Genomic DNA, 26,007 nt, shown 5'->3' on the forward strand with positions numbered 1-26,007 from the left:
TTGCCGCCTTCACCGCCTGCTGTACCTGCATGCCAACTTTCAATGACTGATGTACCATGACACCCAGATCTTGTTGTCACCATTCAGATAATCTGCCCTCATGTTTTTGCCACCAAAGTGGATAACCTCCCATTTATCCACATTATACTGTATCTGCCATGCATTTGCCCATTCACCTAACCTGTCCAAGTCATCCTGCAGCCTCTTGGCATCCTCCTCACAGCTCACACTGCCACCCAGCTTAGTATCATCTGTAAACTTGGAGATATTACACTCAATTCCTTCATCTAAATCATTGATGTATATTGTAAATAGCTGGGGTCCCAGCACTGAGCCCTGTGGCACCCCACTAGTCACTGCCTGCCATTCTGAAAAGGACCCATTTATCCCGACTCTCTGCTTCCTGTCTGTCAACCAGTTCTCTATCCATGTCAGTACATTACCCCCAATACCATGTGCTTTAATTTTGCACACCAATCTCTTGTGTGGGACCTTGTCAAAAGCCTTTTGAAAGTCCAAATACACCACATCCACTGGTTCTCCCTTGTCCACTCTACTAGTTATATCCTCAAAAATTCCAGAAGATTTGCCAAGCATGATTTCCCTTTCATAAATCCATGCTGACTTAGACCGATCCTGTCACTGCTTTCCAAATGCGCTGCTATTTCATCTTTAATAATTGATTCCAACATTTTCCCCATTACTGATATCAGGCTAACCAGTCTCTAATTCCCCGCTTTCTCTCTCCTTCCTTTTTTAAAAAGTGGTGTTACATTAGCAACCCTCCAGTCCATAGGAACTGATCCAGAATCAATTGACTGTTGGAAAATGATCACCAATACATCCATTATTTCCAAGCCACTTCCTTAAGTACTCTGGGATGCAGACTATCAGGCCCTGGGAATTTATCGGCCTTCAATCCCATCAATTTCCCTAACACAATTTCCTGACACATAAGGATTTCCTTCAGTTCCTCCTTCTCGTTAGACCTTCGGTCCCCTAGTGTTTCCGGAAGATTATTTGTGTCTTCCTTCGTGAAGACAGAACCAAAGTATTTGTTCAATTGCTTTCTTTGTTCTCCAAATGCACTGCTATTTCATCTTTAATAATTGATTCCAACATTTTCCCCACTACTGATGTCAGGCTTTCTCTCCTTCCTTTTTTAAAAAGTGCTGTCACATTAGCTACCCTCCAGTCCATAGGAACTGATCCAGAATCGATAGACTGTTTCTTTGTTTCCCGTTATAAATTCACCTGATTTTGACTGCAAGGGACCTTTGTTTGTCTTCGCTAATCTTTTTCTCTTCACATATCTATAGAAGCTTTTGCAGTCAGTTTTTATGTTCCCAGCAAACTTCCTCTCATATTCTATTTTCCCCCTCCTAATTAAACCCTTTGTCCTCCTCTGCTGAATTCTAATTTTCTCCTCGTTCTCAGGTTTGATGCTTTTTCTGGCCAATTTTTATGCCTCTTCCTTGGATTTAACACTATCCCTAATTTCCCTTGTTGGCCATGGTTGAGCCACCTTCCCCATTTTATTTTTACTCCAGACAGGGATGTACAATTGTTGAAGTTCATCCATGTGATCCTTAAATGTTTGCCATTGCCCATCCACCGTCAGCCCTTTAAGTATCATTCTTTTGTTGGCCGGCGCAGATATAATGGTAAGTACTGCAGGGAATCAAATACAGCCAGGGTGATGATCTGGACTAGTTTCGATTGCCTGGATGGGTCGGAGAGGAATATTCCCAGATTTTTTTTTTCTCTCCCTAAATTGGTCTGGGTTTCTATCTGTTTTTTTGCCTCTCCCAGGAGATCACATGGCTCCGGTTGGGGTGGAGTCGAGAAGGTTTCAGTATAAGGGATGTTGCAGTTGTGTGAGACGGACTGGCTGGGCTGGGTGCTCTTTGCCTTTCTGCCATTGTTCATAGGTTTATATGTAACATTAAGGGCAGCTGACCGAGGGCTGTGCGGCTCCTTGTCGGCCGTGAACACGATGGGCCGAAATGGCCTCCTTCTGTGCTGTAAATTTCTATGTTTCTAGTCCCTTTTTCAATAATTAGTGCTGTGGCATCTAATTAAAATTGATTTGGTTGGATGATGACTGCCACCAACATTTTGTTGAAGACTTCGTCATTGCCGTTCGGTCAGGTATTGTATGTTCCTATTTTTATGTATCGAGCAGAATCTTTGTATTGGCTATTGGTGGAGCCAGAGGTCAAATTAGATCCTGAACAGTTCTCGGAGTTTCATTACAAATAAGCAGCGGAATATGTTCCTTCTTTAACCTCACAGATCACAGTACGCTCGACCCCAGTTCTCAGTTGTGTCTCCAAATCTTTGAAAAGGCACATTTGAATACCCTTTGCGTGATTTCTCTCATCACGTTCTTGTTACTTTTTTCAAATAGTTGATCCTATGTGCTGGAAATCTGTAAAGGATCCCTCTCGAGATGTGGACCTTTCAATAATCCTTCTGCATTGATGGCTTATTGCCTCCTTTTGCATTTTCGGTATTTTTTTTTTAACAATCTTCAATAATTGGTTTAAAGCATTCAAAATCGCTTGTACTTTTTGACATTTTAATTTAAACGTGTGTTTTATATTTGGTCTGATACTTGTGAAAATTAACACCATCACCTTTCAGTTAACTTAAAATATTTTTTTCATTTTATATAGGACAGTGTTAGTATTTCAGTACTAATTGCATCCAGAGAGATGTTATATTTTATTTACTATGTTCATGCAAATGGTGATCCGTGCTATGCTTTTGGTTATTAATACATCTGTGAATTAATTAATCTGCGATTGACGCATTACATTTTTTGGCTATTATTTTTTTAATGCCGTTAGTCGTTGAGATTGCACCGACAGCATAGAAACATAGAAGCAACAGTGGACCATTCGGCCCTTCGAGTCTGCACCGCCATTCAATATGATCATGGCTGATCCTCTATCTCAACACTATATTCCCGCTTTTTCCCCATACCCTTGATGCCTTTTGTTTCTAGAAATCTATCTATCTCCCTCTTAAATATATTCAGTGACTTGGCCTCCACAGCCTTCTGTGGTAGAGAATTCCACAGATTCACCAACCTCCGAGTGAAAAAATTTCTCCTCATCCCGGTCCTAAATTTCCTACCCCGTATCCTGAGACTGTGACCCCTTGTTCTAGACTTCCCAGCCAGGGGAAACATCCTCTCCACATCCAGTCTTTCCAACCCAGTCAGAATTTTACACGTTTCAATGAGATCCCCTCTCATTCTTCTCAACTCTAGTGAATACAGGCCTAGTCGACCCAATCTTTCCTCGTACAACAGTCCTGCCGTCCCAGGAATCAGTCTGGTGAACCTTCGCTGCACTCCCTCTATGGCAAGTATATCCTTTCTTAGGTAAGGAGACCAAAACTGCCCACAATACTCCAGGTGCGGTCTCACCAAGGCCCAGTATAACTGTAGTAAGACATCATTGCTCCTGTACTCAAATCCTCTGGCAATGAAGGCCAACATGCCATGTGCCTTCATAATTGCTTGTTGCACCTGCATGTTTGCTTTCAATGACTGGTATACGAGGAAACCCAGGTCCCTCTGTACATCGACACTTGCCAAGCCATCACCATTTAAATAATACTTTGTCCTTATGTTTTTCGTACCAAAGTGGATCACTTCACATTTATCCATGTTATACTGCATCTGCCATGTGTTTGCCCATTCACTCAACCTATCTAAATCATCTTGCAGCGTCTTTGCATCCTCCTCACAACTCTCAGTCCCACCTAGTTTTGTGACCCCAGCATCTTGGAACTGCCAGCAACCTGCCAATTCCTCTGGGATTAATGGCACAGCTTGGGCGGACAGGGAAATGAGCTGGTTTCCATAGCCTGGTGGTGTCCCCCTGCACTCTCCCCTCCCCTGTTGTGATTTAAATGTGGCGGGGTGAGTCAGGGGTGATTGGCCAAGATCCTTGCTGGGGGTTGGTGGAGAATTCTAATTTTTAATGGTGGGATCTAGTGGTAGACCTCCCTGCCCCATCTTCCCTTCTCCACCACCCTCATATTTCCAACTGTCCTGTGGTATATTGGAGGAAAATCCAGGCATTAGTGTTTAGGCTCATAAATGTAAACCACCAAATATAGTGAGGTACTGGGGGCATAGATTCCTGAGAAACTGTACCCCAATCAAGCCCTTCAGGATCGAGAGAAAAGAACTGGGAACATTCAAATCTTCAAGTTGTAAATAAATAGTAACCAAGACTACTTGTGTTAGTTCCAACATTTGGCTTAATTCTTCAGCTTATTTTTTGTAAGATCACATATATGTTCGTCCATTATTATTTCATCCATTTGCATCCTTCAACTATTCATTCTAAATGTTTCGTCTCAACCCTTTTTGACCATGTCCTTTGAGTAAGGAGCTCAGTAAGTTTTAATACCCGTTAACAATGAGTGGCAATGCCATCTATTTTTAATAGGGCTACCAATTAATCGCAGTTAACCTCTGCAATTAACGCATAAAATCTTTTAGTGAATTAATGCGCTTCAATCGCAGAAGGTGGAGCCGCCTACAGCCTTGCATAAACCTCGCAATTCCTTACCATAAGCTTCTGCGCATGCGCAAATAATTACCTTCATCTCAGCATGTGCGGCCATTATGTTCTGTGGCTGTGCAAACATTCTGTTTCTGCACATGTGCAGACGTCATATTCTGCACATGTGCAGCCATTATGTCCAAGTACTTCATTGGCTGTAAAGCACTTTGGGACATCCTGAGATGTGAAAGACACTACATAAATGCAGGTTATTCTGCACATAAGTGAGTACAGCAGTGTCTTTCAATGGTGTTCATCATAAAGCCCGAGGCCTCTACATCAGCCATGTGTCCCAGTCAGCCTGCTGTTCCATTCAGTAACCATCTAACCTGCATTCATGACCTGCCGGTTAGAGAGTTGTCGCGATTAAAACAGAGATTAATTGCGATTAAAAATTTTAAGCGTCGTTAATTTTGTCAAATTCCTGACTGCCCTATTTACATAATTCTGTGGGAACTAATTAGTATGAAGTTTGACCGTCTGTGACTAGTGTCGCTGCAAATGCTGTTTTACAACATAGCTTTCGAGCTATTAAATGCTGAGTTTATGCTGATTATGCCTCATTCTATACAGATTCCAGAGGAGCACGATGTCGAGAGCCTGGTCCGGAAGGAGCGAGAATGGAGATTTTTACGTAATGGACGAGTTAGAAAACGAGCTGAACGGATTATACAGAAAGGTGAGCCACGTACCAGTTGTCACTTTTAATGAAGGTACATTGCAGTGGGAAGTATTTTATTTTAAATAATTAAACACGAAATATTGAGAGTTATTGACTTGTTCGCATTTAGAATAATCTACAGAAACAAAGTGAATTCAAAAATTCAACATTGGTGCTACGTGTGTTAGATTTAAGAATTGGGCAGACAATCAAGAGGTTACAAGTTTGACATTTCAAACTTGCACAACTTTGAGCAGAGAGCTTTTATTTTAGATTTCAGTGTGGATGTATAATTTGGGATAAGAAATACCATGTCATTAGCCAAAACCATCTTTCACCTGAACATCAGTGATACAGGACAGTATATATTGGATTTTTTGCATTAAGCATTGGGTTCGTCAATGAAAATAACTCTCAAAGCCTCTACGGCCGCAGTGAACTGAGAAAAGGCATCTAAAGTTAGAGCACATTCAGGTGAAAAAATAAATTTACTTTACACAGTAGCTGGTAATTAATTTTTGAAATCTGTTTTGAAGAACATGAACTACAGAGAGTAGAAATGAATCCAATTAGAAACAAAATCAAGTGGGGAACAATGTAAATTAATTCAGGAGAAGGTGGTAAAGAAAAAAGTGAAAAAAATTAACTGAGTGAATTCATCTTTAGGTACTTGACAATGGAAAAATAAATTAGAGGATGAGGGTATATGCATAATTGGGAACGGTCAACGGGTGACAAAAATGATTTTCAAGTCAGCATAGGGATGTATTTGTTTATTAGTGTCATTACCATTATAAAATATTTTTTAGCATTAAGAAGATTGGGAAAGTATTTTAAAAGAGATTTTAGCAATTAAGAGGATTGGGTGAGGAGGTAGAAGGGAGGAAATTGGAATAAGGAGTCTATTGACTGGTTCTCTGAGAAAATTGGTGGTACAGGTAGAGATTGTGTTGGGTGTGAAGTTTAGTTTTGAATCCTGCCACCACTTTCATGCTGCGCTACTCAACACCCAGTCAGACCACATCTCCTTGAGTCAAAGGGCTGAATAGTTGGACTCTCATAGGAGATGTCGCTACTTCATTGGCTGTGAGCGCTTTATTCTTTACTGGATAAGGTGCCCAAATCAGCAGGACAGTTGTCCAGAATAGGCCCAATGTTGTGAGTGAGCACAGGTGGGGGAGAGGGTTGAAGCAGCAAGGGAGCAACGGAAGTGCGCACCTGGCCAATGAGAGAGAGAGGTGTATCCCCAGCTCTGAACGGGACGATGCTGAGAGGCAGCACCACTTTAAAGATGAGGATGGGGAACGAAGTAGCATCAGTGAATAGAAAGGAGCTCGAGTCACCAGCGCGCACCTCGTAGCGAGGCAGGTGGGAAACATGAGGCGAGGAATGTGACCGAGTGAGTAATGGCGGCAGAATGAGCCCACCACAGCACAACCAAGGAGGAGGCTGTCGGGGGATGAAATGGTGGGATGGAGGCCTAGGACACGCTGGAAGGGGGTCAAATTCAACAAAGCATCAGCAGAACGTTTCACATTTACCTTGGCGAGAACAAGATCAACTTGTCTCATTCCCAGAATTGCAGCAATGGAGAGGATGTGAGAGGAATTCATGGGGCAGTGTCACGGTTCGAGTGCTGCATGGATAGCCTTGTATTGTATTGTATTGTATTGTACCACATATTGTCAGGTGGTTGCGTTCTGGATGGTTATAAGTGCCTTAGGCAGAAAAAGTCCCCAGTTTAAATTAAGATGTGTGGTGGCTGCTCGTGATTTTGTAAATAGAGCAGCTAAACCCCTCTCCGGATCATTTGTCCCTTGAATCCTACAGATCCTACTACTGACATTTGGCACAGTTCACTTTGTGTCGTAGCTTACACAGGGGAGGTACCATATAACAAATGTTCCAGTTTCTGTGCCTTGACGTATGGAATTGCCTGGGTGCAGCACATAGCGGGAACCCTGACAGAGAGTATCACATGCACATTCAGGAGCCCGTCTCAATCTCCATCCGTTCAATCTAATGGGTGCCTGCTTCCGTTTATTCCAAGAGCTCCACTGCATGCTGTTGCCATCATATTTGAATGAAGCCATTTTTCTATTTGTGTGCAATGTGTGCCATCACTTTGTACTAAACTTTTTGCAAGATATTGGGGCGGAATTTGCAGTCGGAGGCGTACCTCTGGAGAACGCCTCCCACCCGATTTATAAAAATAAAAAAATTAAAATTTGTGTCTACTTCAGCCTCCCGGGCTTCGGAGACTTCGGGTCCTGGGCCTCCAGGCGTCTGCCTGTGTAAATGCCCATGGTCCCAGGTACGCAGGCGGTTCGGAAGTATCCCTGGGATCACATGGGCCAAGTCCTCCAATCAGAAAGGAGGATTCCTAATATGCTTATGGGTATTCCATTTACGAACAGAATCCCTGAAAGCATATGAAGTATCCCCAAATAACTGGAATAAAAATAAATGTCCCCATTTTCACATTTAATTAAAAGTCCCTTCAATAAAGCATTTACATTATTGAAAAATAATTTTAAACATTTTAATCTGGGCCAAAACTTACATAATGAATCTTAAAATAAAAAATTAGTTTAAACTGATGAAAGCAGGTCCTAGGCCTGTTTTTTTTTTTTTTTTTTTTACCAGGTGTAAGGGTTTCGTGGAAATTTATTGGGCAAATAGCCAACTCTGCAGCAACAAAAGAGATTTTTAGGTCTGTGCTGTAGATCTGTCGAGGCAAACCGTGACCGATCACAGGTTCTGGGTTTTCACCCATGCCCAAAACTTGTGGGGTCTTTTCCAAGGGCTGTCATGGGGACTGCATAATCCGGGCCATTGATATTCAGCCATTGACCCTTTCTCTTTAAGGCACCTTCAGCTGTGATACATCGTTCAGGTCCCCTGCTCCCGGGGATTCTATTAAGAGCTGTTTTATAGTGCTGACTATTATGAGGATGAAAGGGAAGAAGGAAACTGAAGGCTGTTTTATAACTACTGTTCCTAAAAGAACATGATTTTTTTTCTAAATGTGAAGTTAGCCAGGTTCTTTCTCCCTACCTAGGTATTACAAGATTGGACGACCAGATCTTCATCAACAGAAACCCGGGCGTGCCTTCTGTAGTGAAGTTTCATCCTTTTACTCCCTGTATAGCGGTAGCTGACAAAGACAGTATATGGTAAGAGCGATTCTAGCTACAGCAAATCATTTCAATACCGTAGTCATTCTAGCTCGTCCAACAGCGTTTTGATTCTGGTTTTGTTATTTCTTTGAAGTTTTTGGGATTGGGAGAAAGGAGAAAAGCTTGATTATTTCCACAATGGAAATCCTCGGTACACAAGGATTACTGCTATGGAATACCTGAATGGACAGGATTTCTCTCTGCTCCTCTCTGCCACAGGTAAAATAGCTTTAATAAAGTAAGTACGATGATGTGTAAAGTTTTGACCTCACAGCAGATAACCTTTTGGTTTTAATCGCTAATGTGTCAACGTGCAGCTGGGCATTTGCTGCTGACTATATGGATGGTTCTGATTTAAATATCTAGTATAGCGCTTGATGTTCTTGGCAGCCGACATCAAGGTTAAGGTGTTTCAGGAATAGTGAGATTCTGAAACCTGTTTGCCATTAGGTTCTGGCTATAACTCAAGATTCCACTTGTTACTCTGGTCTTCCGAAAACATTTTTTTGAATCTTTTGATAACAGCTGCTGTGATCAGTGCTGACAATGTGACATTTTATAAGGAGTCGTATTTCTATGAATCTTCTTTCAGAATATCACCACAGGATTCTATACTTTTTTTGATGCTTTGTCTTTTTATTCCAACACTTTACAAAGATATTTCTTTTTCTGTTTGTTTCCAATAATTAACAGGAATTATTCACTCATGCACAGTCTTGCTTTCACCTAAAGAGTGATGCACAAAAGCATGCTTTATTGAAATAGATTGATTTTCCCTTAAGGACGTCAGAAGATTACTGGAACTTGCTGAATTCGACATTGTCTTTTTGCATTCCTACTCTCGAGGCTTGACGTCAAACATCCTGCGTTGTGAAGATCACAACGTGCATCTTCATTCTTGTGCAGACAAATGAAACAATATTGTGAAGCTATATTTAAAATCAGTTTATGCTCAGTATTGACTTTGTACAATTTATTTCACGTTAAGATAGTAATTGGTATTTAATTTTTTTTAAATAACAAACACTTCTGATCCACGTGTTACTGTCAAATGGAGAGTACGAAATTGATAAAATGTGAAGATGGATCTTTCCCCTCCAATGCACAGTACAAGATTTATGCATATTGCATAAACCATAAAATCATATACTGACATAATACATTTTATTTGTCAATATGCGCATCTTAACCTGGCTCGGTACCAAGACTGCATATTTAAAATTATAATTAGGTAAATCAGATTTTTCTGAATTGCGTATTCATTAAATTATATTCATTCCATACTAAAGACTCTGGAGGAAAACAAACCCTTTCCTTTCCATGTTATGTATGATTTGAAATTTCTGTCTGACTGTACAGGATATTGATGTATTTTTCTAGTTTCAGTGCTATTCACTAAGCACTTTGTTTTACTTCAAGATGTGAAAAGATCATCACAGGAAATGGCAATATTAATCGAGTTAAATCTGTAGAAATTTAACAGTTCCTGCTCTCCAAGGGGACAAAGAACTCGTCTCAATTGAGATGGTGAGAGTTCAACGAGCTCTCTGCTCTCATTGCAGGACAAGGTCCTATCCCGTCCATTTTAGCAGATTGAACTGACTGAGCAAATAAAGCTAGTTAAATAAAATTTCAATATTACATTATTATTCTGTTTAAATCCTCTTTTAGAGCGGGGAGAAAATGAATTTTAAAGGGTTGGTTAAAATAGGAGGCTATTATGGTGGAGCTTTTTACTTGGTTATAATAAACTGAAATACTTGAAGATTAACAAGTCATCTGTTTTAGATGGGGATGGGTTGTATTTGAGAATATTAAAATGGAGGGTAGAAATATTGAAGACATAAATGGTGCCAGGCCTTGATAATAGCTAATGTGGGAGTACATTTCTTTGACAAACAAATATCCAGAAATCTATTGTATGATCTGGAAATACACTACTGGCGCAGTGATGAATGTACATTGGCTTTTTCAAAAAACTGGAAATTTAAGAGCTATAGGCTTGACATCTGCAGTAGATTTTTTTAAATTCTGTTGTAAGAACCAATTTAGGAGAATCTAACCAGAATAAAAACACAATCCAAATGAACACAGCTTTGTGGTTTGGGTATGCTAATCGATCAGAAGTAGAACATCATGTCACTTTACACTGAATCAATTGTCAAGAAAATAGAATATTGGGATGTGTAGGACCCATGGGGTACAAGGTTAAGGACATAATACTAACAATGTGCAAAATATTGATGAGCCTATACTTCACTTGGAATGAAAAAGACAACTTGGAGGCATTGGACAGACCTCAGATATGGATGTAGCGTGGTGCAGGCTTGTAAATCATTGCCTGATGAACTTGCCACCTCTGCAATCAAGTGCTGCAGGCAGGAGGTAGATGAAAGTGTTTTGATCTGCTCCCTGTATCTAAACAACTCGATACTGGATCTTAAGATAGCTTATTTTATTTTTCTTCATTCCTATTGAGTGTTGTGCGTCAGTAGCAATGTTCTTGTTAATAAAAACTAGAAGTGCTTTGGTTATGAGCCGCACTTCAGGTGCGTAATAGAATGTAAGTTGAATGACGGCATTCCTTCAATACTCTTCACAAATTACAAAAGTCTTATAAAAAGAGAAGAGTTGCATTTATATCATGCTCTTCACGACCACCGACCTCTCAAAGAACTTTACAGCCAATGAAGTACTTTTTTCTTTACTATCTAATTATCCCCCTGGTGAAAATTTGCGTTTGCCAGTTTTAAAATACACTAATTGCTAAAGTATTTTGTTTGAAACTGATCTAAGTGAAAGTTGTACCCTACTCCAAAGATGCAAGTTACAACATATACTTTTGGGCCGGATTTTCAGTTTTCGGTGTTTTTCGGCAAAAAGGGTAGCAATACGTGAAACTTACCGTTTTCGCTGCACTACCGTTTTTAGGCCGAATTTTCATATTTTACATCTGCGCCGGGGGGTGTTGCATGAGGATTCGTGGCGCAAACCGCGAGTTTCGCCAAATTTAGTCTGGGGCTGGGAGTGCTGCTTGGAAGGTGGGGGGGGGGGGGGGTGAGAATTGCAAAAAAACATTCCAAAAACATACACAAAACCCTGAACTAACAAATCGCTGAAAAAGAATTAAAAAATAAAAACTTTTTACTTACTTTTGCAGGTTTTCATACTTACCACTGCTAGCAGGGCTGCACCGACAGGTTTGACTTGTCGGTATTCTGGGCACGGCGTATGGGTCGGGAGAGAGCCGAAAGTACGACAGTAACGCAGTCCGTGTCGTTACATGTCGGTGCACCTCTCTCCGGCGGTACTTGGAAGCGCTGCCGCAAACAGGTACCCGAGGATTCCGAGGTTTTTGCCGCGGAGGGTCAAATTGCAGCGAAAACCCTGCCAAAAATCTGTCCCTCGTGGAAAATCTGCTCCCAAGTTGCATTCAATGCTAGAAACCATAAGCGCATAAAATCCAGTCAAGCTCCATCCAGTGTCCATATGTGATTCTATCATGAGCTCTTACCATTCTTCCACTCCCAACCATACCACTTGGGGATTCCAAATGCTAATGAACATGGCTCCAGAGTGACCGAGGCTAGGAACTCAACATCCAGGGGTATTCAATATTCAGGAAGGATAGACAGAAAGGAAAAGGAGGTGGGGTAGCGTTGCTGGTTAAAGAGGAGATTAACGCAATAGTAAGGAAGGACATTAGCTTGGATGATGTGGAATCTGTATGGGTAGAGCTGCGGAACACCAAAGGGCAGAAAACGCTAGTGGGAGTTGTGTACAGACCACCAAACAGTAGTGGGGATGGCATCAAAAAGGAAATTAGGGATGCGTGCAATAAAGGTACAGCAGTTATCATGGGTGACTTTAATCAACATATAGATTGAGCTAACCAAACTGATAGCAAGACAGTGGAGGAGGATTTCCTGGAGTGTATAAGGGATGGTTTTCTAGACCAATATGTTGAGAAACCAACTAGAGAACAGGCCATCCTAGACTGGGTCTTGTGTAATGAGAGAGGATTAATTGGCAAACTTGTTGTGCGAGGCCCCTTGGGGAAGAGTGACCATAATATGGTAGAATTCTTCAATAAGATGGAGAGTGACATAGTTAATTCAGAGACTAGGGTCCTGAACTTAAGGGAAGGTAACTTCGATGGTATGAGATGTGAATTGGCTAGAATAGACTGGCAAATGATACTAAAAGAGTTGACAGTGGATAGGCAATAGCAGACATTTAAAGATCACATGGATGAACTTCAACAATTGTACATCCCTGTCTGGCGTAAAAAATAAAACAGGGAATGTAGCTCAACCATGGCTAACAAGGGAAATTACGGATAGTGTTAAATCCAAGGAAGAGGCATATAAATTGGCCAGAAAAAGCAACAAACCTGAGGACTGAGAAAAATTTCGAATTCAGCAGAGGAGGACAAAGGGTTTAATTAGGAGGGGGAAATAGAGTATGAGAGTAAGCTTGCACGGCACATAAAAACTGACTGCAAAAGCTTCTATAGGTATGTGAAGAGAAAACAATTAGTGAAGACACATGTAGGTCCCTTGCAGTCAGAATCAGGTGAATTTAGAATGGGGAACAAAAAAATGGCAGACCAATTGAACAAATACTTTGGTTCTGTCTTTACTGAGGAAGACACAAATAACCTTCCGGAAATACTAGGGGACCGAGGGTCTAGCAAGAAGGAGGAACTGAAGGAAATCCTTATTAGTCAGGAAATTGTGTGAGGGAAATTGATGGGATTGAAGGCCGTTAAATCCCCAGGGCCTGATAGTCTGCATCCCAGAGTACTTAAGTAAGTGGCCCTAGAAATATTGGATGCATTGGTGGTCATTTTCCAACATTCTATAGACTCTGGATCAGTTCCTATGGATTGGAGCGTAGCTAATGTAACACCACTTTTTAAAAAAGGAGGGAGAGAGAAAACAGGGAATTAGACACCGGTTAGCCTGACATCAGTAGTGGGGAAAATGTTGGAATCAATTATTAAAGATTTAATAGCGCATTTGGAAAGCAGTGACAGGATCGGTCCAAGTCAGCATGGATTTATGAAAGGGAAATCATGCTTGACATATCTTCTAGAATTTTTTGAGGATGTAACTAGTAGAGTAGACAAGGGAGAACCAGTGGATGTGGTGCATTTAGACTTTCAAAAGGCTTTTGACAAGGTTCCACACAAGAGATTAATGTGCAAAATTAAAGCACAATGGTATTGGGTGTAATGTATTGACGCGGATAGAGAACTGGTTGGCAGACAGGAAGCAGAGAGTAGGAATAAACGGGTCCTTTTCAGAATGGCAGGCAGTGACTAGTGGGGTGCCGCAAGGTTCAGTGCTGGGACCCTGGCTATTTACAATATACATTAATGATTTGGACAAAGGAATTGAATGTAATATCTCCAAGTTTGCAGATGACACTAAGCTGGGTGGCAGTGTGAGCTGTGAGGAGGATGCTAAGAGGCTGCAGGATGACTTGGACAAGTTAGGTGAGTGGGCAAATGCATGGCAGATGCAGTATAATGTAGATAAATGTGAGGTTATCCACTTTGGTGGCAAAAACAGGAAGGAAGAATATTATCTGAATGGTGACAGATTAGGAAAAGGGGCGGTGCAACGAGACCTGGGTGTCATGGTACATCAGTCATTGAAAGTTGGCATGCAGGTACAGCAGGTGGTGAAGGCGGCAAATGGCATGTTGGCCTTCACAGCGAGAGGATTTGAGTATAGGAGCAGGGAGGTCTTACTGCAGTTGTACAGGGCCTTGGTGAGGCCATACCTTGAATATTGTGTACAGTTTTGGTCTCCTAATTTGAGGAAGGACGTTCTTGCTATTGAGGGAGTGCAGCAAAGGTTCACCAGGCTGATTCCCGGGATGGCAGGACTGACATATAAGAAAGACTGGATCGACTAGGCTTATATTCACTGGAATTTAGAAGAATGAGAGGAGATCTCATCGAAACATATAAAATTCTGACGGGATTGGACAGGTTAAATGCAGGAAGAATGTTCCCATTGGGGAAGTCCAGAACCAGGGGTCACCATCTAAGGATAAGGGGTAAGCCATTTAGGACCGAGATGAGGAGAAACTTCTTCACTCAGAGAATTATGAACCTGTGGAATTCTCCACCACAGAAAGTTGCTGAAGCCAGTTCGTTAGATATATTCAAAAGGGAGTTAGATGTGGCCCTTACGGCTAAAGGGATAGAGGGTATGGAGAGAAGGCAGGAGTGGGGTACTGAAGTTGCATGATCAGCCATGATCATATTGAATAGTGGTGCAGGCTCGAAGGGCCGAATGGCCTGCTCCTGCACCTATTTTCTATGTTTCTATATTACATTCTATCTCCAATCTCTCCTGGAAGTATAAATCAATCAATGTGTTTAATATTTCTATGAATGTAATCCCCATTCTCAACGGAGATCAATCCAACTTTCTATTGAAAGGTCTTAATTGAGACCAAATCAGCTCCTTTCTCCACGAGTCTGTCCCCCTGTCCCACTAGCCTATGGGGGAAGTTGTTTTTTTTTTCTAATCTTACCAAGTTTCAAAGTTCTAATTAATTGAAAGCTAATCATGTTAAATCTTGTGGAAATATTCTGACAACATGGTGCAAAGGAGCCTGGCAAACACAAGACATCCACAGAGATTTGAAATTACAGGAGGAAAACTCAAATGCACTTGAAGTTGTTGGCAATTGCAGCCTTTAGATAGGCAATTTTTCTGGAGTGCCGTGGAGTAAAAGAAGGAAAAACTTCCATTTATATGACGCCTTTCACGGCCATTGGATGTCCCAAAGCGCTTTGCAGCCAATGAAGAACTTTTTGAAGTGTAGTGACCGTTGTAATGTCGGAAACGCGGCAGCCAATTTGCGCACAGCAAGCTCCCACAAATAGTAATGTGGTAATGACCAGATAATCAGTGATGTTAATTGAGGGATAAAAGTTGGCTCGGACACAGAGGATAACTCCCCTGCTCTTCTTCAAAATAGTGCTATGGGATCTTTTACGTCCACGTCAGAGAGCAGACGGAGTCTCGGTTTAACGTCTCAACCGAAAGGTGGCATCTCTAACAGTGCAGCACTCTCTCAGCACTGCACTAGAGTGTCAGCCTGGATTTTTGTGCTCCAGTCTCTGGAGTGAAGCTTGAACCCACAACCTTCTGACTCCGAGGCAAGAGTTCTCCCCACTGAGCCACGGCTGACACAATCCTGAGAAAGTTTGGTACAGCAGCATGATGGAGGAAAGATTATTACATGTTGTACAATAAAGGATTGATGATAGATTTTTTGAGCTTTGCACTTCAGTATTGATCAGTGGGATGGAGGTTTACTCTTTTTAAAGGAAGACATTAATGATTCCAATCACCAGCATTATTCATTCAAGTGTGTCTAAAGTTTTTTCCTTGTTGACTTTGATCAAGTATACATAATTCTGGTCTTGTGTAAACCTTATAATTATTGGCCTCAGTTTTTCCCAATGCTGTTTTTCGGTGTAATTGAAGAAAAGGAGGCTCAATCCCCTCTCTTACATTTTGGCTATCTTCACAACCAAATGTTCAGACGCTTTTGATTGTAACCTGCGTCTCAGTTTAGTGCAACAAAGAAGCTGACAAGTTTTTTGGGGGCCCAACTACACCCCAAAAAATCATCCAACTTTCCCCGTTTGAATTGTTCATTTTGGTGCCACGTAACCTGTCCTTTAGCTTTGGGGGTGGAACCTAAGATCTGCGCCAAAAAGATCGGGTTGCCAGGGTAACGAGGGACATGCTGAGGCTGGAAAATGCACCATACATCACGTTCTGGCCAGCTCACAGCAACCTGCACAAGCACCTTGCACATTGCAGCAGCTTACCAGCATTAAATTGTTCAAGTGTTTATGCCAAAAGTCTCGCACCCTCCCCCACCCCCTCCGTGCCGGTTACCGCCTCTAGCCCTGGCCGCAAGGTCTCCCAGTGCCGGATGCCGCTCCTAACCCTGGCCAAAAGATCGCCCCTCTCCCCTCTTTTCCCTTCCCTGAACTGCTGCTGTCTGGGCCATGGAACTGCATCTGTTACGCTGATTCCCTTATCTGCGCCGATTTTGATAACTGCCCAGAAGGTTTTTCCAGAGTGGTCCTAAGAAAAATTGAAGTAAATCGGAGCTGACCAAACTTGCTTAAATGGCCAGAATTGGCGTGGCTGGCAGGTTATGCCCCCAATAAGGTAAAAAAAAATCATAGCCAAAAAAAATCCTACCTCAGTGAATCACGCTAGCACAGAAACTTTGGAGAAACATGGAGATTTGAATTTACTCCAAAAAAAAAACGGTGCAGATAACTGGGGAAAATTGAGCCCATTATTTCTAAAAATTAAGTAATTGCAACATAAGCCACCAAATCACAAGTGCTATTACCATAAGGTGAAGCAACTAAGAGGAGTTCCTGAGCCCCAGCTATGTACAAACCTGATATGCACAGCTCATAAGGAGCACCAAGCTTGGTTTAAAATATGCGACTTAGTTTGAGGTATGTTGCTTTTAAAAATAAAAACAGCTGTAGATATTTTAAAAGAATTTCTGTGGCACCCTCACTGATCATCCTGCTAATATTCCCCAGTCAGTAACACGTTGTGTGTATGCGGAAGGTGCCACATTAACACATACAAATGATATGATCGAAGTGGTAATGACTTGAAATGCGGTTTCACTTCCCTCTCACTGTTGGGTTCAGAGACCTCTGTCAGTTCCCCTGATTATGTCACCAATCACAGTTTGAACATATTTATTTGTTGGAAAAATCACCACAAAATACTGTTCAAAAACCAGAATGTTAGAATTGTAGCTTTTGAGTAATTTGTAAAAGATGCATTGATAGTGAAACTTATTTAATTATTGTTAAATCTGTACACGGTCAGTTTATTGGTTACGGACAATGTTTTGACAACTGACACCCGTAAACCAAGAAAATTTGAGCCAATGCAGATCCTGAACATATTCAGATGTTAAATTGAGGACTCCGTCAGGTGGACATAAAAGATTCCATGGCACTATTTTGAAGAAGAGTGTGTTATTTATCCCTTGATCAACATCACGAAAACAGATTATCTGGTCATTATCACATTGCTGTTTTTGGGAGCTTGCTGTGCCCAAATTTCCTACATTACAACAGTTCAAAAGTACTTTGTTGGCTGTAAAGCGCTTTGAGACGTCTGGTGGTCGTGTAAGGCGCTATATAAATGCAAGTCTTTTTCTACACAGGAGCAGCAGCCACATGTTGCAGTATCAGCTACATTGCACCATTTTAGTGGAAGAATCTTTCACTCTACTCGTTTTCTTTTTAACTGAAATGTTCTTAATTGTCAATTTCATATTTTTGTAACATTGTTTTTTTTTAAGATGATGGAGCTATCCGAGTCTGGAAGAACTTTGCAGATTTGGAAAAGAATCCAGAGATGGTGACTGCATGGCAAGGGTTATCTGATATGCTCCCAACCACCAGAGGTTAGTTGTGCTATATGTAGTGAGGCAGTTTATTCACTTTATTTTCTGCCACGCTAATACCTCGATACAGCTCTGCATGTTGCATTGCTCCTCAACGATCAGTTTCAACACGGAAAAGACCACACCAAGCCCTTTGGATTACTTGGAGTTGGGCATCATCTTCACAATGTAAAAAAATATATATATTTTTTAAGCTGTGTTCTATAGTTGTGGAAATTTACAATGGTTGAGGTGCACCATGTCTAGATGTACTAAGAACTCGAGATCCATCACCTGCTAAAGGACCAAAATGTTCTAGTAGTATTTTATTGTCGCCTCATGCATATAAAGAGCAGCAAGGTTAACTGAGCTTCTTATAACATAAGAACATAAGAAATAGGAACAGGAGCAGGCCATATTGCCCCTCGAGCCTGCTCCGCCATTTAATACGCTCATGGCTGATCCAATCATGGACTCGGGTCCACTTCCCTGCCCACTCCCCATAACCCCTTATTCCCTTATCGGTTAAGAAACTGTCTATTTCTGTCTTAAATTTATTCAATGACCCAGCTTCCACAGCTCTCTGAGGCAGCAAATTCCACAGATTTACAACCCTCTGAGAAGAAATTACTCCTCATCTCAGTTTTATTCTAAGATTATGCCCTGTAGTTCTAATCTCCCTTATCAGTGGAAACATCCTCTCTGCATCCACCTTGTCAAACCCCCTCATAATCTTACGCGTTTCGAGAAGATCACCTCTTATTCTTCTAAACTCCAATGAGTATAGGCTCAACCTTTCTTCATAAATCAACCCCTTCATCTCAGGAATCAACCTTGTGAACCTTCTCTGAACTGCCTCCAATGCAAGTATATCCCTCCTTAAATAAGGAGCCTAAAACTGTACGCAGTATTCCAGGCGTGGCCTCTCCAATATCCTGTACAGTTGTAGCAGGACTTCCCTGCTTTTATACTCCATCCCCCTTGCAATAAAGGCCAACATTCCATTTGCCTTCCTGATTACTTGCTGTACCTGCATACTAACTTTGTGTTTCATGCACAAGGACCCCCAGGTCCCTCTGTACTGCAGCATTTTGTAATTTCTCTCCATTTAAATTATAATTTGCTTTTTTATTTTTCCTGCCAAAGTGGATAACCTCACACTTTCCAACATTATACTCCATCTGCCAAATTTTTGCCCACTCACTTAGCCTGTCTATGTCCTTTTGCAGATTTTTTGTGTACTCCTCACACATTGCTTTTCCCCCCATCTTTGTATCGTCAGCAAACTTGGCTCCGTTACATAATGTCCCTTCATCCAAGTCGTTAATATAGATTGTAAATAGTTGGGGTCCCAGCACTGATCCCTGCGGCACCCCATTAGTTACTGATTGCCAACCCGAGAATGATCTTGGGGATAATTCTCCTGATTGGCCAGTGGCATTAATGAATTCAGTATAGCTGTAACATTTTATCTGCAGGTTCCTGTGTAGATGTTCCAGAATTTGAGAAAGAGATGAATGTTCGGTTCACAATTTTATTTAAATGCTGCCGTGTCATTTTTAAACCATAAATAAAAACAGCAGTGGATTTCTGTTATATGTCTCATCACATTGATAAATTTAGCTTAAAATGCATCTATTATGGAAATGCATTTTTATATTATGCCGAGATTGACCTATAGCACTTAAAAGGTTTAATAAATCACGTTGGAAGTTGAATAGAAATTTATTTTTTTGGAAAAATATTGAGTTTAACTGCCTTGAAAAATACATCAACATGTCATGGATAAGACTCATGTTTCTACTGGATTACAATTCATTCTTTGTAGAAGCACTAAAACCAGATCTTGAATTATACAGTTTTGATTGGAATGATACTGCATTTGGTCTTGTAAATCACTGCTATTAGCTAGCGATGAAGGATTGTACATTTTTTTTAAGGATTGGCAATCTGCATAATGTTATAGTCAGGGGTGAGACTAGGAACCAGAGTCTTTTCATTCAGATGCACTGCATATATTTACTCCATTGTCTCAGCACATTAAATAAGATTATCCTCTGTACAGCTGTGCTACCTTCCATCAGGAAGGGAGGCAGGCTGTAACTCCATAATGAGCACGCTACCCGTCTGTTCATTCACAGAGCTTGCTCAGTGCTGGCTCTGAGCGATAAGCAATGTTCCCGCTAAGAAAATCTTGGAGGGGCCACGTGGGCCATTCAGAATTCCGTGCAGGCATGGTTTTTCCACTTAACCTGCTCAGCCAGTGTGCCGGCTTTTAACAACAACTTTTATTTATATAGTGCCTTTAACATAGCAAAATGTCCCAAGGCGCTTCACAGTAGCCAAAAACAAATACATTTAACACCGAGCCACAGAAGAAGAAATTACAGCAAATGACCAAAAACTTGGTTAAAGAGAGAGGTTTTAAGGAACATCTTAAAGGAGGAAAGAGAGGTAAATAGGTGGAGAGGGAGGGAGTTCCAGAGCTTGGGGCCCAAGCAGCTGAAGGCACGGTTACCGATGGTTGAGCGATTATAATCAGGAATACTCAGGAGGGCAGACATCTCGTGGCGGGGGGAATGTTGTGGGGCTGGAGAAGATACAGAGATAGGGAGGGGCGAGGGCCATGGAGGGATTTGTAAACAAGGATGAGAACTTTGAAATCGAGGCGTTGCTTAACCGGGAACCAATGTAGGTCGGCGAGCACGGGTGATGGGTGATCGTGAGTTGGTGCGAGTTAGGACACGGGCTGCCGAGTTTTGGATTAACGGGAACATTGGTGGTAATGGAAACGATGGAATCCAATCCCCATTCACCATCCTCGCAGAAAGAAGTAGCAGTTGTAGGATCGGAACAGGAAGAAATGTCATGCAAAGAATCAACAGGACCAGATGTAAAGCCCATTTTGCTACAGTGCCATCTACCTATTGGTCATCCATTTTTAAGAAGGAATTCTGGCTTCAAATCACCACCTGCTCCCTACATGCAATATTTCTAATATCTAATTTGCAACTCATTTTTATATTGTCAGGCACACAGTGACATTTCATGGTTCTAAGTTTACATGTAATATTGTCAGGTATGCAGTGATATTTACACTTGCTCAGAGCCACTTGCTGTTTCACAGATCATTTGTTTTCTTCTGTCACCAGATGACACGCTGCTGTTATTAGCCAAAATACAACAGTGTGCGCGTGTGTCAGGTTTTTCAGTATCTCTTAAATATATTCTTCAGATTTGCCTTTGTTACTTTTTCCTGTACTCTTCCTGTTTTTCTCTTACTTCAACCAGCAGCATGGCGTTCCCAGCACAGCAGCTGGTCTCGGTAATTGGGGAAATGTCACAGCGTTTTGTTTTAATAACCGGTGAAATTATTGTTGCTGTATTTAAAGATGTGGGGGTAATGTCCCGTACAGTAAATGCAGAGCCTGCAATTCCTCATTTAATATCACGTCAAGATACTGATTCGTAAAATTCCATTTGTTGCATTCATCTTTGATTGCTAAAATAAACAATGTAAGTAGGCCAGTATAAAACTAGCAACTTCACTCCTCAGTCCACTCATCGTGATTGCATACATCTAGCTGTCTTATAGCCACCTAACTTAGAAATTAAATATTTTAAATAGGACTGCCATAATGTTGGCCAGAGTTTGCTTTAGTCTAAAAAGAGTCCATTTAAGATTGCAGTGTGTTTTATTCGAGATACTAAAAGGAAAGATAATTTTGTATTACCTGCATTTTCTTTAAAGAAAAATTGTAATGTATCCAATGCAATGATTCTTGCCTGGCGATTAACCTATAGCAATCGACAGGTATTTATTCCAAGTGCTCTCACATAGGAAATTATAGGAGACTGCGATTGTTGATTACCTCTCCCTCTCCCTCTCCCTCTCCCCTTCCCCAGCCCACCCATTCCCATGGTGGGATATGTTCCGTTGTCGTTACAAATAGAGATTGGCAACGGGAGAAAATCTCTTCTTCTAAAAACGTGGACTTTAAAGTAAATGGGGTCTAAGGTCAAAAAGTACTGTCTGTATTAATTTCCTTTATTTGTTGTACATATTTTACTTTTGTGCAAATGTGCTCTTTTTGTGCCTCTGATTATAACTTGATGATTTAGTCACTTTGTTAGTATGCAATTACTAAATGTTTGCATTCTGTCTAATACCACATTTTAGAGAGACAAAGGTCTCTCAACACCAATTTGCGTATCCCACAATAAATCACCCCAAAAATGCAGCAAAAACCAGACTGGCTTTCCCAAAACAAGAGTTGGGCAAATGCTGGTGGCTAATTTGACTTCGACCTGTTGTGCTAAATATTTCTCAACTTGGTCATCACCGTTTCATGTGGCTATACACAACTTGTGGGCACAAGGACAAAACCTTTTAGGCAACCCCAGAATAACTCAGCAGTATGAACCAGGCAGCTGTACTTAATTCACCAAAGCAAAGGGGATTGACAGGGTAGATGCTGAGAGGTTGTTTCCCCTGACTAGAGCGTCGAGAACTAGGGGTCACAGTCTCAAGTTAAGCGGAAGGCCATTTAAGACAGAGATGAGGAGGAATTTCTTCACTCAGAGGGTTGTGAATCTTTAGAATTCTCTGCCCCAGAGGGCCGACGCTGCTGAGTCTCTGAATATATTCAAGGCTGAGATAGATAGATGTTTGGAGTCTAAAAGAATCAAGGGATATGGATATGGAGATCGGGCGGGAAAGTGGAGTTGAAGTTGATGATCAGCCCTGATCTTATTGAATGGCAGAACAGGCTCGATGGGCTTATATTTCTTATGTAAACTCAATGCGTTTGCAGTACAGATGTCAGCATAATGTGGAATGCTGCTCTTGTGTCGTAGACAAGGCTTGCTTTCACAGTTGAATTTTTGTGGTAGTTATGATTGATCAATGTTTAGCAGTAAGTGAAAGCTTTTGCACTGAAGCACAGGGAGAAAAATGTTCAGTAGAATGCAACATCAAGACTCACCAATGTAATTCAGGCCAAGTGCATAATGAGCTGTGGTGAAAGTGTTTTATTTAGTCTTGGTTTGAAGTATTTTTTCCTTGTTGATGTCTTGGTAATTGTGGTGGGATCAGCTTTTCCACATGTTTGGTTTTTTTCACGGCTTTTCCGGAATGAAAGGCACAGCATTACTGCCACTAGAGAGGAGCCTCAAAGCTTTCGACTCACTCATTACAAATTGAGTTTGTCACATACCTGATGTGACTGTCTGTCTCTTGACAGTAACTAGTAGACAAATGAATTGGAAAACTCTTTGTTACTCTGTTGAATGTTATTTCATTTTCCTTAAAATTTTCATAAGCATGTGAGCAGTAATCAAATACAAACATTCAATATATTGACTCAAAAATGAATCTTTTACAGTGGATGTTTCACAACTAAGAAATTACTGATTTATGCCATGGAAGTTTAGAGGCATATCAATAAAAGAACAGAGTTCCCTGATGACACTGTTAGAATCACTAATGTTGCAATTCAATAACCAATAATCTGCTGGGGGGTTTTTTAAGTGCCAATATTATGTGTAATGTCATCTTAACTTTCCCACACAAGATACAGTGGCAGATACAAGAAACTCAGTTTCAAGTCTGTCACCAGCTGATTTAAAATGGGGGGCATTGACATGGTACTTGACCAACTGTTTTACTTTATTTTTAAAAAAGTTACATTTTTAAAGTTTCCTGAAGGGATGAGAGTATGCTTGCTAATTTTAATTCTTTTTACAAAATACATTAAATTTTTCCACACTCTTAATCTTATATTTGTAATTTATATTGCAATTGCCCTTTTCAGCTCTCTCAATATACCTTGGTTTAATTAGGTTCAGTTGAACTTGGGTCCTCCTGTTAGCTCTTCAACTCCTCTACAACCAGTCCTTTTCTGTTAGAAGTCTTCAGCTCAAAAGGATCGTATAAATTTAGATCGTTTTTCTCCTCAACCCCATTCCAGTGTGTTGTGGCAGGGTAGGAATTAAGTTTATTTTGAAATCAATTTGTTGTTTCACTTGCTCCAAGAATAATTGATTTGAGATTTTAGTTGGTACACACTGACTTTTATCTGCCTATTTTGTTCCCTCATATCATTGTAAATGTAGCCGTTTATACGCCAATGGTCCACTGAGGACAGAGAGATTCCCCTGAATAGCCTCAGTAGTTAATAGTGACTACTGACGACCAAGAAGCAATTCATGGTGGGGTGGGGAGGTGAGGGAAGAGATTGCAGATCCCTGCTTACTAGTCCGTTCACTTGTAACGCTGAGGGAAATGCTTTCACTTCACTAAACTTCTCAGACATTAATGCCAACTTGTTAGAGAAATATAGAAATATTGGAGAACTTTTTTCCTCTCCATTTAACTCGGTGGTTTTTACTGAACTGCAAATTGAATAATGAATTCCGAGTACATAATGTAAGAACATAAGAATTAGGAGCAGGAGTAGGCCCCTCGAGCCTGCTCCGCCATTGAATAAGATCGTGGCTGATCTGCGACCACAACTCCACTTTCCCGCCCAATCCCCATATCCCAAAAATCAGTCGATCTCGGCCTTGAATATACTCAACGACTCTAGGGTAGAGAATTCCAAAGATTCGGAACCCTCTGTGTGAATAAATTCCTCCTCGTCTCAGTCTTAACTGGCCGACCCCTTATCCTGAGACTGTTACCTCTGGTTCTAGCCAGGGTAGTAACCTGGATTAAACCTTCAGTCGGGTTATATGTGTGGGCTTGGAATAAAGCTGCTCAGCTTCGCCATGTGGGCCACATTCTAACATCTGTGAAAGCAGCTGATTATCTCATATCCCCTTGAATGAAATCATCATCATCATCATCATCATCATCATCATCATAGGCGGTCCCTCGAACGAGGATGACTTGCTTCCACAAGAGTTCACAGATGTTTCAGTGAAGGACCCGATGTTCCAAATAACGCTTGCACATCTACATTGTGCTTGCCAGTCAGAATTTTGAAGTCTTGGATCCTGTCCCCCTTCAATCATTTTCTCAAAGGCCTTTAAGATGTGTCTCCGTTCTTATTGGTGATAGCTTCATCTTAATTTGATACTTTCAATCAGTATTTCATTACACTCAAATCAATTTTCATTTTAACTGAATAAACCTGAAATAGTACCAATCTATAATGCACATGCATTTCATGTTTTGAGCGTCTGTGTGCATTCTTTAGATTTGGCCATGTTAAAAACCATATGCTCTGCTTGGTCTCTCAGCTGAGGCTCCGTGAGCCTGCTCCGCTGTTCAATAAGATCATGGCTCCACTTTCACGCCAGATCCTCATATCCTTTGATTCCCCCTAGAGTCTGAAAATCTATCTCGGCCTTGAATATTTTTTTTTTTTTTAAATTCGTAGCCAATCGTTCCAATTCTTTGTCAAATCACAAACGCCAGAGGTCACCTTGCACATGCCAAGGATCACTCTGCGCCAATGCTCTTAGCCAAAAGGCCTAGAGCCACTGCACCGTTCCTGGAAGTACTGCAATACCAGGTTCGTGCCATGGAGGTGGATGGGTCAGGTCCCCCACACACCTCCGTGGAGGTGGATGGGTCAAGCCACCCCACTCACCTCCTGTTTACAAAAATGCAAGCATATACCTTCCTGACCAGGGAGAAACCACCCGGAGGTCATGGTGGCTGGTCAGGTTAGTTATGCAGATCTTAGCCAAAAGGCCGAGAAGCGATGAATATATTTTTTTTTTTTTTTTTAAATTCGTGTCCAATCGTTATCCAATCGTTACAATTCTTTGTCAAACGCCAGAGGTCACCCTGCACCAGTCAAGGATCACTCTGCGCCAATGCTCTTAGCCAAAAGGCCTAGAGCCACTGCACCGTTCCTGGAAGTACTGCAATACCAGGTTCGTGCCATGGAGGTGGATGGGTCAGGTCCCCCACACACCTCCGTGGAGGTGGATGGGTCACCAATCCCACCCACCTCCTGTTTACAAAAATGTAAGCATATACCTTCCTGACCAGGGAGAAACCACCCGGACGTCATGGTGGCTGGTCAGGTTAGTTATGCAGATCTTAGCCAAAAGGCCGAGAAGCGATGAATATACTCAACGACTCGGTGTCCACAGCATTCTG

At 41.3% G+C, this 26,007-nt stretch overlaps 1 protein-coding gene and 2 pseudogenes across 2 annotated transcripts in view; 1 reads left to right on the plus strand and 2 right to left on the minus strand.

Annotated features, from left to right (window-relative positions):
• rptor (regulatory associated protein of MTOR, complex 1) overlaps positions 1 to 26,007 on the plus strand; it is a 505,194-nt gene that overhangs the window by 416,456 nt on the left and 62,731 nt on the right. For both annotated transcript variants that reach the window (XM_070857808.1, XM_070857809.1), the window contains 4 exons: positions 5,160 to 5,265; positions 8,309 to 8,423; positions 8,521 to 8,645; positions 17,811 to 17,915. In XM_070857808.1, the coding sequence (XP_070713909.1) occupies positions 5,160 to 5,265; positions 8,309 to 8,423; positions 8,521 to 8,645; positions 17,811 to 17,915 (451 nt within the window). The remainder of the gene's footprint in view (positions 1 to 5,159; positions 5,266 to 8,308; positions 8,424 to 8,520; positions 8,646 to 17,810; positions 17,916 to 26,007) is intronic.
• LOC139227318 (U2 spliceosomal RNA) lies at positions 25,375 to 25,605 on the minus strand (annotated as a pseudogene).
• Positions 25,742 to 25,971, minus strand: LOC139227304 (U2 spliceosomal RNA; annotated as a pseudogene).

Source organism: Pristiophorus japonicus, chromosome 16 (assembly GCF_044704955.1).
Source record: "Pristiophorus japonicus isolate sPriJap1 chromosome 16, sPriJap1.hap1, whole genome shotgun sequence".
In the NCBI taxonomy this organism is placed as follows: Eukaryota; Metazoa; Chordata; class Chondrichthyes; family Pristiophoridae; genus Pristiophorus; species Pristiophorus japonicus.